Source organism: Notamacropus eugenii, chromosome 5 (assembly GCF_028372415.1).
Source record: "Notamacropus eugenii isolate mMacEug1 chromosome 5, mMacEug1.pri_v2, whole genome shotgun sequence".
Lineage (NCBI taxonomy): Eukaryota > Metazoa > Chordata > Mammalia > Diprotodontia > Macropodidae > Notamacropus > Notamacropus eugenii.
Genome location: NC_092876.1, coordinates 418,450,803 through 418,466,738, shown reverse-complemented (window position 1 = coordinate 418,466,738; position 15,936 = coordinate 418,450,803). Strand labels below are relative to the sequence as shown.

Below are 15,936 nucleotides of genomic sequence, written 5' to 3'. Positions count from 1 at the left end.
TATTATTGCCAGTTTTTTTTTTTTTACAAACCATTTTTCCTCAACTCTGACCTATAAAGTATTTTTAGAAAGGAGAGAAGATTAAGAGAGGCAGTGACCAGAAGCAAAACAAGACTTCTCCAGAGGTACTCGGTTGAAAGACAGACTGAAAGATCTGAATAAAAGAGGGTGGAGGGAAATACACAATAATTTTAGCTATGAATGGGATGAACTCACTCATCAAACAAAGGCAAATAGCAGAATGGATTAGAAACTAACCAGAATCCAATAATATGTTGTTTCCAAGAAACAGATTTGAAATAGAAAGATAATCAGAGAATTAAAATAGGGGCCTATTTATTCTGCTTCAGGTAATGTAAAAAAGGCTGAGTTTAGCTAGCTATCACTAGCTGGGCTAGCTAGTCAGTACAAAAAAAAATAGATCTAATTAAAAAAGATAAGGGAAACTACATTTTGCTGATAGGTACCATAGACAATGATATAATATCAGAATTTTTTCAGCAAAATTCTCTGCTAATGGCCTCATTTCTCAAATAACTAAGTCAAATTTATTTTTAAAGAGCTGTTCCCTTAATGATAAATGGTTAAAGGATATGAATAGGCATTTTTCTTAAGAACTCAAAGCTATGTGTTATGTGAAAGAAAGTTCAAACTCACAATTAGAAAAATGAAAATTAAAACAACTCTGAGGTGCCACCTTATATCTATCAGATTGGCTAACGTGAATGAAAAGGAAAAGGACAAACATTGGCACGCATGTGGATAAATAGGTGCACCAATGCACTGCAGGTGGAGTTGTGAGCTGGTTTCAACCATTCTGGAGAACAATTTGGAACTATGACGAAAGGGTTATCAAACTGTACATACCCTTTGACCCAGCAATACCACTACTAGGTCTGAGATCCCAAAGATATCAAAGATACAGAAAAAGGACCAATATGTACAAAAATATTTGTAGCAGCTCTCTTTGCAGTTGTGTTTGTCCTTTGTTTTTGAAGAGGACCGTGATATCAGGATCAGGGAGATGATGATATGACTTGCAGTTGACTTTGATTTGAGCGAGGGAGGGCTGTGCAAGGTTACCAGCCTCACTTCATCCTCCAGAGCCATCCTCTCTTTGCATTAGCAAAGAACTAGAAATTGAGGGAGTGACTGTCAAGTGGGGTCATGGCTAAACAATTTGTGGTATTTGATTGTGATGGAGTACTGTTGTGCTATAAGAAACAGTGATGGAGGAATGGTTTCAGAAAAAAACGTGGGGAAACATGAACTGATTCAAAGTGAAGTGAATAGAACCAGGAGAACGTAATATATAGTAACAGCGATATCATAATGATCGTTAACCATGAAAGATTTAGTTATTTTATCAATACAATGATCCAAGACAGTCTATTTCCAGAGAGAGAGAACTGATGAACTCAGGATGCAAAATGAAGTATAATTTTTTAAACTTTATTGTTCTTGCTTTTATTCTAATGGCTAATATGGAAATATGTTTTGTATCATTTTACATCTATAACTGCTATTAAATTGCTTACCTTTTTCAATGAGTGGTGGAGGGGTGAGAGGGATGGAGAGAATTTGCAACTGAAAATTAAACAAAAATTGAAAAATAAATTAAAAAATAAAAGTAAATCTGCCTATGTGTATATGTATGTATACATACATATATTTACATAATGTGTTTCTTCTTTCTTAATTCCATTTGTGAAAAAAACATACTATTTAAATAAGTTAGCATTACTTAAAACTAGCTTAGGTTGTATTGTGGCTCTGTTTATCAAAATTCCCTCAGATCTGATAGAATTTGAGAAACATGCTGGCTTTGCTTTTGTATTCAACTACTGTGAGTACACTGAAATAAAAACTCAAAGTAAAAGCATAAACATGAAAAACCCAGTAAGGATGCCAGTGTTACTGGATCAAAAAATAAGTGATGAGGACTAAAGTTTAAGAAGTCTGGAAGGGTAGGAGGGTGCTTGGTTGTGAAGAGCACTGAATGCCAAACAGAGCCTTTTGTATTTGTTACTGGAGGCAATAGGAAACTGGTGGAGTTTATTGAAAGGGAGGAAGGAAGGGTTGTCAAACCTCTACTTCAGGAAAGTTATTTAAGTAGTTGAATAGAGTAGGATGGCTTCTGTCTAGTGAAGAGAAGACTGGAGGCAGGCTGACCCTCAAGCAGGTTATTGCAATTGTCCAGGTTTGAGATGACGAATACCTGCAAAGGAATGGTGGCAGGATAGAGGAGAACTGGTACAAAAGTGAAATCAACATGCCTTGGCAACAGATTCAATAAGGGGAAGGGGGGTTAGAGATCATGGAGAGTTTAAGATGACACCTAGATTGTGAGGCGGAGGGATGGGGAGGATGAATTTGCCCTCTGTACAAATAGGGAAATTAGGAGGGAAGTATAGGGGAGAAAGATTTGGAGAAAACAAGTTCACTTTCGAACATGTTGAGTTTAAGATGTCTCCGGGACATCCTGTTCGAAATGTCTGCTTTACAGAGGCAGAAGAGAAGAGAGCACAGGACAGAACTCTGTGAGCTGCCTGTGGTTAGAGGACTTGATGTAGATGAGGACCCAGCAATGGAGATCGTCTGAAGGTAGGAGGACAACTAGGAGAGAGTGGTAGATGTCTTGAAAACTGTGAAGGAGGAAAGTATCAAAAGTACCAAAGATTGCCAAGAAGTTGAGAAGAATGAGATTTGAGAAAAAGGTAACTGGATTGGGCAGTTTAGAGGTCACTGGTGACTTTGTCTCATGAAACGATTTTATTGCCTTTGAGGAACAGTATGAAATTAACTGCCAGTTTTCTTATTCCCCTCTTCAAGAAAAATTAGTGAGCTAATTTTCCATTAACCTGTAACTCATCCATATTATTATTATTAGTAGTAGTACTGATATGGTTCATTTCTTCCAGAAATACATCAGTTTATTGGTTGTTAGACAAAAGCCCATAATTTAGAGTACCAAAAAGTACTTTCATGTTTCCTACTGCCACTTTGGCAATAAAGAGGAGGACATTCAGCTTAAGGACGATTTTCTATTTTTATTTGCTTGCCATGGCTAAATAATTCATCACCTAGTAGTCATTTTAGTGGTAATGAGCCTTTCCATACTTAGTTATGGTGTTAATATGACACCAGATGGAGTCTTTTGGCTGAACTGTATTTTGAACCTCTTCACTTTGGTAGACCTTTCACCTGACTGACTTGCCCTAAAATTGTTGAGTTAGAATTTGGGAAAATTTCAAGGAGAATAGCACCATTTTATGAAGAAAATTAAAATGTAAAAAGGTAACTTGTTATCAGGTAGCTGAATTCTCATACCAAGATTTTGTGTTAATTTTACAGGAAACGGCCTGACCAGACATGGGTTCAATGTGATTCCTGCCTAAAATGGCGAAAACTACCAGATGGAATAGATCACCTTCCTGAAAAATGGTATTGCTCCTTGAACCCAGACCCTCAATTCAGGTAGAGTTAGTTTGTAGGCTTTGTTTGTAATGGAGGTGAACATGTGTGAAAAGGTACTATTGATTTTTACCATTTGTTTTTCTAAATAGGAGTTGCCTTGTACCAGAAGAACCTGAAGATGATGATTTGGTGCATCCCACGTATGAAAAAACCTACAAAAAAAAGTAAGCAGTATACCAGTGCCTTGACAACAAAGAAATTTAAATGCCTGTTCTGGTCACAGCATTTGTTTATGACCTGCTCCATGAAAAACATTGGACTTGAAAATTTGGCATTTAGATTAATCTTAAGTTGTCCCATGTCTACTGAAAATGCTATTCAAAGTCAAACAATAATTAATTGATGAAGAATGTATTTTTTCTGGTCTTTTCCATGATTGGCAGTATCAGCTGAGCTTTAAGGCAGAGAATTGTGGCAGCAGCTTCCTGCACTTGTTATTTTTTGCAGTTGGTAAAGGATTTCCTGACTACTATAACTCTTAGAAGCTTCTATATAATATGACATGGTTTTGACTTCTTTTACTTAAAAGTGTGTGTGTGTGTGTGTGTGCGTGTGTGCGTGCGCACACACTGCTATCAGGGTAATTTAAATTTGTGCTTTGAATCTTTTTTTTACACTACTAATTTTCCTTCTTAGATGGGTTAATTGACAAAATTATACATTTTTAGAGTTGGAAGGGACCTCAGGTAGCCATCTAGTCTCATCAATCCTCATCAATCCAATATATGCTACAAATAGTCATCTAGCCTGTGTTTGAAGATCTCCAATAAGGGAGAATTTTCAGCCTCCTAAAATAATCTATTCCACTTTGGGATAGCTCTGATTTTTAGGATGTATGTTTCTTGGCATTATGTCTAAACTTGACCTTTGTAAATTTTACTCATTGCTTCTAGGGCCTCATAACAAGTCTAATGATGCTCTCTTCCCCATAGTCCTTCAGATATTTGAAGGCAGCCCTCGTGGCCCTCTTGAGTCTGTTCTTTTCTTTGATAAACATAACCCAGTTCTTTCAATTAATCTTTATATGATGGACTCTGGGCACTTCACTACCCTTCGTGCCTTGCTGTGAATGCTCTTTAGTTTATTAATGGCATTCTTAAACTGTTCTAGAGTTGAGCACAGTGTCATGTAAGTCATCTGACTAGGGCAGAGTACAGTGGAAGTTTCACCCCTCTATTGTAAACTATGCATGTCAGTGTAGCCCAAGATCATGTTAGCTTTTTGGGCTACCATGTAATACTGCTGACCCATGTAACACTGCTGACTTGTCAGATTTGTTGTCAGTTCAAACAATTAGATATTTTCAACTGCTGTCCAATCATGCATCATGGACTTAAGAAGATGATTATTTCAACTGAGCTTGTATGACTTTACATTAGCCTCAGTTGAATTTTATCACAGAATTAGCCCGGTACTCAAGCTTCTCAAGATTTCTCTGCGTCCTTGCTAGGATTCAGTGTGCTAGCTATCCTTTTCAGTGTTCTCTGTAAATTTTTTTTCTTAAAGTTTTTTCATTTAAAAAGCATATATTTTCTCACTCTCTCACCTTCCCTTTATCTCCACTGAAGCAAAAGAAAGAAAGAAAAAAAACCAAAAACCTTATAACAAATTCTCACGTTGGCAGTATCCAAATGTATACGCTTCATTCTGCATTTTGAGTCTGTTGCCTTTCTCTTAAGAGGTGGGTAGCATGCTTCATGAATATTGGCCTTCTGGAATAATGGCGGGTCACTGCATTGATCAGAGTTGTTAGAATGTTGTCTTTCAAAGCTGTCTTTAGAATGTTGTTGTTACCATGGAAATTGTTTTCCTTTGTTCTACTCCTTTCACTCCAGATCAGTGGATGAAACCAGCTTTTCTCACAAGGATCTTACATTGGCGAAAACAAGTACGAATGAAGATAAAAAAAGAATAAGTCCTAATAGATATAAAGTTATTTAAATGCATGGTGATTTAGAAACACTAGCAGTTTGGTGAGATTAGAAAAGGCTTTTTGCAGAAAGTGCTTCAGCAGCATCTTGAGGAAAGAGAAGGACAAAATCAGATAGAGGTAAAGAGGGAGTTCATATTTAGGTATGTGGGATGTCCAGAGGAAGGTGATAGAAATGGGAGTTGTGTTGTATAGGAGGGATAAAGAGAAGACTGGATCACAGAGAGAGAGAGAGAAGCTATTGAGGCTATAAAGATAGTCTAGTATTATGAAAGGCTTTAAGAGCTGGAGAGAAGTTTATATTTTATGCTAGAGGCAATAGAAAGCCACTGAAGTTGAATAAATAGAAGAGCCATATAGTTAGACCTATACTTAAGGAATATTACTTGGGCAGCATTGCATAGGATGGACTGTTTGGAATAGTGAGTGACTTGAGGCAGGGAGACCAGTTAGGAGGATGTTGAGATAATCTATGTGAGACATGATGCTTTTGTGAGTGGAAAGAAGGGGTTACGTGCAGGAGATATTGTGAAGCTAGAAGGGCAACTGATCAAACATGTGTCGATAAGCAGTGAGTAGTGATAATGCTGAGATTACAGACCTGGGAGAATGGATATAGATGGAAGTAGAGAATCCATTCCTGGGAGAGTAGATATAGATCTATCACTTCCTTAATTCTAGTGTATCTTGTGGGTTTCAGGTGACATGAATTTGTCAAGGGCAAGAAGGACATTAACATGATCATTCTGCCTTTCCACTTTTGGCAGTTATGATAACATCCACTTTTTCATCCTCCTTTTCCCCCTTAGTATAGATTAATAAACAAACTTTTCTTTTTTTTCTTAGCTTCCTTTGACAACCTTTAGCTCATTCATTCTAAGCTTTAGCATCCCTGGTACTATTTTTAAAGGCCTTTATATTCATCCTCTGTGACCTGCCTTTCTTTATCTTCTTCACATATATTTTTAAAATATGAATTGGTTTGTGATTTCCTTGTGCAGCTATATTAGACTCTTAGATAACTTTTTTTCATTTGCATTGGAATTCTTTCCATTTTTGTCTTTAGAATTTCATTACTTGAATTTCCCAGCCCTGCAGGGTTGTCTTCTATAGAATTTTAATATGGAACCTTCTGAAATCTTCTTTCATGAAATCTGTATATCAGACTAGGCCAGGCTATCAAACTGTACAAGGGAGTGGTCACTTCTCCTAACGTTTTCATCATTTCTACCCCAGCACTCAGTTCTTCCCTGTTGGTGACAATCATATTCAATATAGAATTTTCTTTGTTAGTTCTTTCACTTTTAAAAGCATGTTGTTATTAGCTGCTCTGCTTTTGGCAGAAAGAATATCTGCAGATGTTTATATATTCTAGCACTGCAATATCATACCTCTGTACCAAGCTAATAATTTTTTTACCTGACAATCACTTCTTTTTCTCTTACCATTGATCTTCACCCAAATGGCTTTCTTTCTTTTTTTATTGGATTTTCTTGAATTAATAAAGGAATTAGCTTTTTAACATACAACATGAATTATTTTTATTCTTCCTACTTTTTATAAACTATGTTTGAATAAGACATAACTTATTCCAGAGCCATATTCTCATCATGATTTTCATTCCACCAAAATCTTGTTTATTTATCCATGAGGTCAACTTTTCCCTCTCATTAGGACTTCTAGCTCCCTTTTAGCAGTTGCCCATACTTTGGGCATTTGTGTATCTTCATTTGAAGCCAGAGATTTGATTACTGTCTCCTTTCTTGGATTTTGTCACCTTTGAAATGAATGTCTTAACCCAGAACGCTATCATTTCTTCTTCCTTTATTGCATTCTTTCTAGCTTGGCAAATAAGCAATGTAATATTTTCCTTCCTCTATCCTTTTTTGGTTTAAAGCCTTTTTGATTTAGATTTTTAAAGGCACTTGACAATACCTTCTCATCAGCCTTAGTTAGGTATAGTCCCTGGAACTTAGCCAGCCTTGATGAAATTCAGATTTCAAATATGTGAAATCCAAGTTAGAGTCTTTACTATAATTTATCTTATGTTGTATTGTTAAATATTGGGACTTTTTCTAGGAAGAAACTGAAGTTAGATAAGCTTTGATTATGCTTTTTTTGTATATGCCTAATTGGTCTTGTGTGCTACAAGATGAGATCGCAATATGTATTGTTAGGGCATACTATTGCTTGGATCATTTCATTTAGATTTTTAATTTTTGTTCATTTTCCTTCCAATATTAAGAGATAAAGAAAAAATCAAGATGAAACGACTGGAGTTTAATCTAACTCAGGTAACCAAATATAGTTTGGAATGATGATTTATATAGAGAAATATTTTCAACTTTGGTTTTAATCTGTAGTTTTGCGACTTTTCAAAAAATGTAAAACCATTTTATTCCTTTTTAAAAAAAATTTTATATTGTGGTAACATAGTAACCCAGTATACTACCTAAGAAAATTCTAATCTTTCTGCAGCCTTGTAATGAATTATTTTTCATGAAAAGCCACCCTGTTTCTTCAAATAAAGACTTCACCACTCCAGTGAAGGAAAGTGTTCCAAGATCACTTCTGTCATCTCAATCGGATCTTGACAACAACAGGTTAGTTTTTAGTAAGTTGTATTTTTTTCCTTAATTATGAGAATAATCTTTCATTGCTACTTTGGGCAATAATATACTTCCAGTTGTATTTGTGTGAAATCTTATAATGAATACAAATTACATAGTATTTGTCTAATTTCTAAAAGTTTTCTTTCCTCTTTAGTAAAATTAGACCACGGTACTTAGATTAATATCAATTTTATGTGTATATATTGCTGACTGATTTGTTAGCATTTATGTACACATTCAGTATCTTTTTATGTGCTGTATACTATAGGGAGTAAAAGTACTTTAAGACAGCCTCATGTAGCAACTTGATTAGGAACCACAGATTTAAGAACAAGAAATAAGTAAAGAATAACAGTACAATTTTGTGGTGTAGAATTGATGGTCATTGAGAAGAGATAGGATAATGTCAGTCAGAGTTCTACAGAAGGATTTAATGGAATATGTGGGACTTCATCCAGGCCTCCATGGATAGTTAATGGTATCACTGCTGATGACAGTGTGAGCCAAAGATATGAAAATAAGTAGAGGTAGTGTGTGAGGGGTAGCACCTACTGAGGGGGAAGGGTCCTCTTAATGCAGTTTGAGACAGCTGTTAAGGATCTTGATCTTGATGCCACAAGCAACAAGGGACTGTTGGTTTTTGCATGAACTTTGAAATAGAAGTTTACTCAGTAGATCTGTGATCTCATCATTGTGGATTAACTCTCTAATGACACATATCACAAAATATCCATTTGTCCATCCTACCTTTATGAATTCATGAATTTCTATAAATTTGCCATAAGGAATCTACCCAACATGCTGAAGGGGGGAGGTGAAGGGAGGGAGGTAAGAAGAGGGCCACTTTTTCCTGATACAGTGAGATTACAAGTAGAGTAGATGTAGAAGGAAATGGCAAAACGATGTGTGGATATGTGTGTGTAAAGATACACATTTTTGCCGTTGTTTTGTCTTTTCAGTTATATCTGATTCTATGTGACTTCCTTTTGGGGGAATTTTCTTGGCAAAGATGCTGGAATAGTTAGCCATTTCCTTCTTCAGCTCATTTTACAGTATTTGAATTAAAGGCTACCAATTGAAACTCATCTCGTTCCGCGGTAGAAAACTGGGGGGAAATTATTTAATCTGTCTTGGTTCAATTTTTTCACCTGGTAAAAGAAAGGATTGATCTAGTTGATGTTTAAGGGTTACTTCTAGCTCCAATGCTTATAGAATTTGAGGAAATTGGCCCCTTTAAAAATGCTGCCTTAATTTTTAAAAAAACATTCCACTTTTCAGTGCTGTTTAATATGACATTAATGCATTATCCCTAAAGCAGTTTTTGCAGAAACTTTTAGATTGTCCAGTTAGAGTGATAGAATATTCATTAAATAAAATTACTTAATTGACACAAACTTTCCATATTCTATCTTAAAACACACATACACAACCAAACAATTTATCTTTTTCCAGCTTAAAACGGAGATCTGGTGGTTTGACTCCTCCAAATGCAAAGATAACAAAATATGATGATGATGATGTGATTATCTTAGAAGAGAACAGTACCCCCAAACCTTCTGTAGATGCTGATGTTACAATAGTAAAAACTGAACAGATTCATACAGAGCAAAGTGATATTCAGTTTGAGAATGTTGCTGACAGAGAACCTTGTGAGGTAAATAGTTCACTAATCAGTTCAGTATCCAATTCTGGATGTGATAGTGAACAGAAGTCTGCTGGAACACAGACTGAAGTTCCAAAGCTAGCAGTTAAAAAGGAAGAAACTCTTGAAGATGACATGGATGGCCAAGACAGTATGCAGCAAGTCACTTTAGAAGCCAAAGCAAAGCAGTACGCCCCGAATATATCTGATACAGTTGCAGATGACAATGGATACCAATTAAGTGAACTTAAAAATGAATTGCTGCTTGTCAGTGAAGAAAAAGAAAATTATAAAAGACAATGTGAAATGTTAATGGGAAAAGTGAAAGAATTAGAAATGAAGATAGTTGAAATGAATGATAAATATATGAAAAAGGAAACTTGTAATCAAACAACTGAAACTGATGTTACATTTTTACTTGAAAATGTTAATGGAAATTCTGAAAGTCCAGATCAGATGGCATTTCAATTTGAGCAGACTTTGAAGGAGATAGAAAAGCTGACAGAACACTGTAACACTTTGCAAAATTTAAAAGCTGAATGTAGTAAATGTTCCAGTCGTGAGAACAAAACTGAAGTGGATGAAATGGCTGTGCAGCTTGATGATGTTTTCAGACAGCTGGACAAATGCGCTGTTGAAAGGGACCAGTATAAAAGTGAGGTAAGATACAGTCAACATAAAGAAGACAAAACAATAGGATAAGCTCAGCAGAAATCCAAATGCAGTTATTTGGGATTTAGAGCATAATGAGCAATTTAAAGTACTAGGGATTTTCCTAATCTTGTATTATTAATGTAATGTAAAATAATTAATGTAATGTAATTCATTAGTATATTTCTGAAGTGCTTGTCTTACAATGCTTACTCACTAACTGTAGTTCTACATTTAATTTAAAATAATACAAAGACCAAAACTACTTTGTCATTATATTTATCAAGTGGCTCTCAAAATAACACACACACACACACACACACACACACACACACACACACACACACACACACACACACACACACATACACACACTCTCTCTCTCTCTCTCTCTCTCTCTCTATATATATATCTCTCTCTCTCTCTCAATCTCAATGCAGTGGATAAAGTGCTAGACTTAGGAAGACCAAATTAAAATCTCTCCTTGGGTACATGTTAACTGTGTGACCTGAGGAATCACTTCATTTCTCTGTCTGCCTCACTTTCCTTATCTGGGGATAATAATAGCACCTACTTCCTAGAGTTATTGTAAGGATAAAATAATTTTTGTAAACATTTTGCAAACCTTTAAAGTGTTCTATAGAAAATTATTCTTATATTATTATGCCAACGATGCACAAAAACTAATAATATCCATTTATCTTTCCTTTCTAGTTCTTCCCCTCCTCCTCTTCTTAACCTTCCATGTGACTTAAGGAAAATTGTGTTTATTTTTAATGAGTTTTCACTTTAATTGATTGTTTGCTTAGATTTGATACTCAGCAAATTTAATTTATTAAATATTTATGGAACTTCCCATTATAGAAGGTTATTCCTTTTCTCTTAACCACTTTCTAACTTTTTTGTGATTGCAATAGTTTTATAAAATTGGTTATATCTGTGCTTTGTAGCATTTTTGGTTATGGAAATAGACTGTTCATTTATTTTTATATTTCTGTTAGGTGGAATTATTAGAAATGGAAAAATCACAAATGGGCTTTCAATGTGAAGAACTCAAAACGGAAATTGAACAATTAAAAGCCAGAATTTCGCAAGTGACAAGATCAGATGATTCAACAACTAGTAACATTGAACCTTCTGTGAATTATTCTGATGGGGAAAGGTAATAATGAGCACCTCTTTACTAAATAACACATTTGTGTGTAAGTCTTATTTTTGCAGCTGTAATAGCAAAAACCCATTAAGCTTAAACTAAAAAGGTCATTGGATTTGGAATCCTTAAGACTTGCATTCAAATTCTTGTTCTCCCACTTACTGTCAGTGTGACCTTAGACAATCACTTCACTACTTCCTTGGGCTTTCGTTTCCTTATCGTTAAAGAGGTTGGACTAAATCTGGGGTGGAGAACCTGCGGCCCGGAGGCCACATGTGGCCTGCTAGGTCCTTGGGTACAGCTTTTTGACTGAGTCCAAGTTTTATAGAACAAATCCTTTTGTTAAGGGGATTTGTTTTGTGACCTTTGGATTCAAAGGGTCACACTTGCGGATGTAGAGGCCACAGGTTCCCCACCTCTGGGCTAGATAATATTTTAGATTCCTTCCAGCTCTAAATCTATACTCTGGTGATTTTTTTCTTTGTCATTCAGGAGCTTTTGAATTTTCATGTGCCCAGCATTCTGCACTATAGATTGCAGAAGCTACAGAATAAGAATGTTTAAACTCTCTTTTTCCAAGTTACTCTGAATCTCCTTTAGCAGGCAAAATGAAGAATTTAGAAGAAAATTTAGAGCGTGATAAAAGAAAATTTATAACTTAGTTAAGAATTTGATGAGGATATTGATCATCCATAACAGTAAAGGAAAGCTTTCTGGAGATGGGATATATTGTACCTTGAAGGCTGTAAGGTGACGAGAGGAGCATTCCTGATGTTTGTTTTATTTTTTTAAAATTATTTCCTGTTGGCTGTTTTTTTAATTATAACTCTTTCTTCTAAGAACATGGAATATACGTAAAACTTTTCCACTGTAGATTGAGAAAAGTATTTCTTCTAAAATTCTTCAGTATGGGCAAAGCTTTATATTTGAGATAAGCGGGTTTTGGGATCCCTCTAATTTTTCCTAGGCCACTTTCTGCTCCTATGTTCTTATTCCTTTGTTTCCTTCTTATCATTCCCTTCCTAGTCCTCTGGCCTTCCAGGAAATAAACAGATATTCGTGTAAAAAATGTTTAACTGCTTACCAGAGAGAGATTTTAATTCCCTTTGAGCAAGCAAGTTATTTGGAAGGCTATCTTTTCATTAGACAAACATGAACATTACTCTGGTTCAGAAGGACTGCATGTGGGCTCTGTCACTCTTTGTGGGATTTGATCCCAACCATGGTTCTGCCAGAGCAGTTGCCAATCTATGTAATAATTTTAGGACCTAAAAGGAACCTTATTCCTTAGATCCTGCCCCCCCCAGCCTGCCATAATATCTAATTTTCCCACATTAATCTGCCCTATGGTTTAAGGCACATGGATAAGGCTCCACTTAAAATGAACAGACTTTATTTTGGGAAGGTAACACCTCAAACTGTTATCCTTTTGCACAAATCATGAGGTTAATAAATGTATTATAGCAAGGCCTAGAGGAATGGAGTTGACACGTATGTGTGTGTGTGTTTATATGTATACACACACATGCATATACGTATGTACACTTGGTAAAGGATGTATTTAAACACTGATTAGGTTCCTAGAATGGTGGTATACATTGGCACTTAAGAAATATTAGTTGAAGAAAGAGTTCTCTGATCTTATTTTTTAGAAATATTTTGGTAACACTTAACAGTATAATTGATTTATTATTTCATAGTTTTAAAAACTTTTTTCTTATAAGAGATACATAGATTCACGAGACTGTCCATGGGCAAAAAAAAGTTGAGCATTCCTGAGTTTGAGAATCCACAAGGGTTCCAGGGGAAAAGTGTAATACTATTTTATGTACCTAAAAATTTTTACCATCCTAGCCAAAAGGTATGGAATGTAATGAGTATGTTCTTGGTAAGAATTTGGCTTGTTTGCCATTTCTGGAAAGCATAATAGAAAAGAATTGATCCTAGGGGCATAGTAATGAAAAAAGGGAGGAAAAAAAAAGCAGGTGGAAGAAAAACTGAAATTTGGTAAGATGGTCAAGAGTGCAGATATCTAGAATCTTATCCTTGGGAGCTGCTCTGTAACTTAGTAAATGAAAGACTGACTCTTGCCAAAATATTCATGCAGATAACCACTCCTTTAATCTGCATAAGTTAAGAGTTTCTCCAGACTTAAAATATTGTGTTCTCTTTATTAGTGCTTGCAAAATCAAACTTAAGAACCCTTGTTTCTTACAATTCCTAAATGCATATAAACAATCATTATGTTTGATCTTCCGAACTTACACGAAGCTTTTCCTTTTGTTTTACAATTTATTTCTTGTAGTGGCTTAATTAAATATACAATGTACGTTTTAATATTTCACTTTATTCTTAAAATCCATGTTGATAAGATTTATATACTTATATGATTTATATCTGTGTTTGCAGCCTTAAACTTCGATCCCTTCGCATTAATGTGGGTCAGCTGCTGGCTTCGATTATGCCTGATCTAGATCTACAGCAAGTAAATTATGATATTGATGTAGTTGATGAAATTTTAGGACAGGTTGTTGAACAAATGCATGAAATCGGTAGTACGTAAAATATTTTTTCCTGTGAAATAATTTTCCGAGTATTTCTGTTGTACAGTTTTCAAGAATGTAGGCAATATTATTCTTTTTTTAAAGGTACAGAAGGTAATAAACTAAAGTAATCTGTATGCCTACTGAAAAAATACATATTCTATGCACTCAAATATTCCCACAAATGCTGTGGATGCTGTCATAACTTTTAAAAATACTGAAAGGTGTTGATCTTTAGCCAGAAATTGTATTACATATATAAATGTATTTATAATTAAGTCTTGCATATATTTTTTATGATGATGTTGGGAACTTAGGCGTTCTCACATAAGAGCTTTTCCGATCACCTCAGACCTTTGTGCAATCTTTCCAGTCCCTCAAATTATATTTTTTTCCTAAAATGAGGATTGTGCCACAATTTAAATGGGGACTTTTCCTTTTAGTTTTCTTACATAAAGAATCTTTAGCAATTTTTACTTTAATCTACCTACTTATGACTAAAATTAGTGTCTGCTTTGTGAACCATCTTTAGTAAATGGCTGTTAGATTTCCTTTAGATGACTTCCTATCCTTGAAATTGAACATTCTTTAAAACAAGGCAGCAATAATAGTGGTTATATAGGTTTCCCTCACTTTGGTACTATTTTAGTTTCAGTATTAGGATTTTCTCCTGTAGAGATTGCCAATCATGTTGAATTACAGATGAGTTTTTTTAATGTAAAAATATAGAGATAAGCTTAAGTATCAGAAAATAAGAGGGTTCATGTTATCAAACATTTAATAAACATCAAGAAATTCATTTTTGTCTTCCTGTAAAAAATAAGTACGATTTTCTATTTATTTTTTTTTTTTTGAAGTTTTCTGTGCAGCCTGTTTTAGGTTCCTCCTTAACTTTGCTGGATGATCTTCTTTAGCAATACTGCATTCTTAGTTATGTTACCAACTTATATATTCATCCTTTTTAGGTTAAATTGGAACTGCTGCTCTAGTATTATACCATTGCATACCCTACTGCATTATTATGCTTTGTATTTGCTGCATTTTGGTGGGATTTCTAACAGACGGCTGTTTCTATTACATATGGCAGCATATGTGTGTATATAAACAATTCAGAACCATATTTTTCTCAGTTAAAATGTGGGGCTTTTTCAAATCACTTATTATTTATTTTATTTTTTCTTGAACAATTCAATACTTGTATAGAATACTTTTATAAGGTATGTTTAAAATACATGTAGATCATATTAAAATAATAAAATTTTTATGGTACATAAGGTCCCCCCCCCCCAAAAAAAGCAGTAAGTAAATAGATTTGGTTATTATCTGGTTGTTAATCAAAAAGTGATTAAAAGTGTATTTTTTGTATAAAAAGGTTTTCTGTCAAACTTGTAATTGGTCATTTTTTTTTTTAAGCTTGTAATAAACTACATAATGGCTAACTTCAGATGCTATTTTAGAAGTGATCTTAACTTTGGGCTTTCTGATGGCTTCGTTGAAATTGTTTAAGGGGATGAAAGGAGATGGGATCAGTTTATGGCTGATATCATATACCAAATGCCTTCTGTATCTGGCCTTCTAAGTGTCTGTTAAGACAGGATACCTACACAATGAGGCGGCTCAAAAACTTCAGGAATACAGTGAGTGAGCAAGAAGAAATGGAACAAACTCCTGAGAGAATCAGATTGAGATCACATAGGCAACCTAATGGTTGTTCACCTGGGCTATGATTTGTGTTCTTCTCTGGAACCCCCCTTCTGCTCCCCCCCCAACATACACACATGTACACGCACACACACACACACACACACACACACACACATACACACAGACACGAATTAGTTTGGTAAAATTGGAGTCAGGAAGTCATGATTTCAATTCAGCCTCAGACACCTACCAGCTTTGTGACTCCAGGCAAGTCATTTACCTTA

At 35.0% G+C, this 15,936-nt stretch overlaps 1 protein-coding gene across 3 annotated transcripts in view; it reads left to right on the top strand.

Moving 5' to 3' along the window:
- The window catches only part of MORC3 (MORC family CW-type zinc finger 3), a 60,361-nt gene extending 44,909 nt beyond the window's left edge, over nucleotides 1-15,452 (top strand). For all 3 annotated transcript variants that reach the window (XM_072614912.1, XM_072614914.1, XM_072614913.1), the window contains 7 exons: nucleotides 3,355-3,477; nucleotides 3,567-3,641; nucleotides 7,653-7,701; nucleotides 7,886-8,010; nucleotides 9,472-10,321; nucleotides 11,314-11,474; nucleotides 13,875-15,452. In XM_072614912.1, coding sequence (XP_072471013.1) covers nucleotides 3,355-3,477; nucleotides 3,567-3,641; nucleotides 7,653-7,701; nucleotides 7,886-8,010; nucleotides 9,472-10,321; nucleotides 11,314-11,474; nucleotides 13,875-14,028 — 1,537 coding nt within the window. In that variant the 3' untranslated portion in view covers nucleotides 14,029-15,452. The remainder of the gene's footprint in view (nucleotides 1-3,354; nucleotides 3,478-3,566; nucleotides 3,642-7,652; nucleotides 7,702-7,885; nucleotides 8,011-9,471; nucleotides 10,322-11,313; nucleotides 11,475-13,874) is intronic.
- Nucleotides 15,453-15,936: the final 484 nt, after the last annotated feature.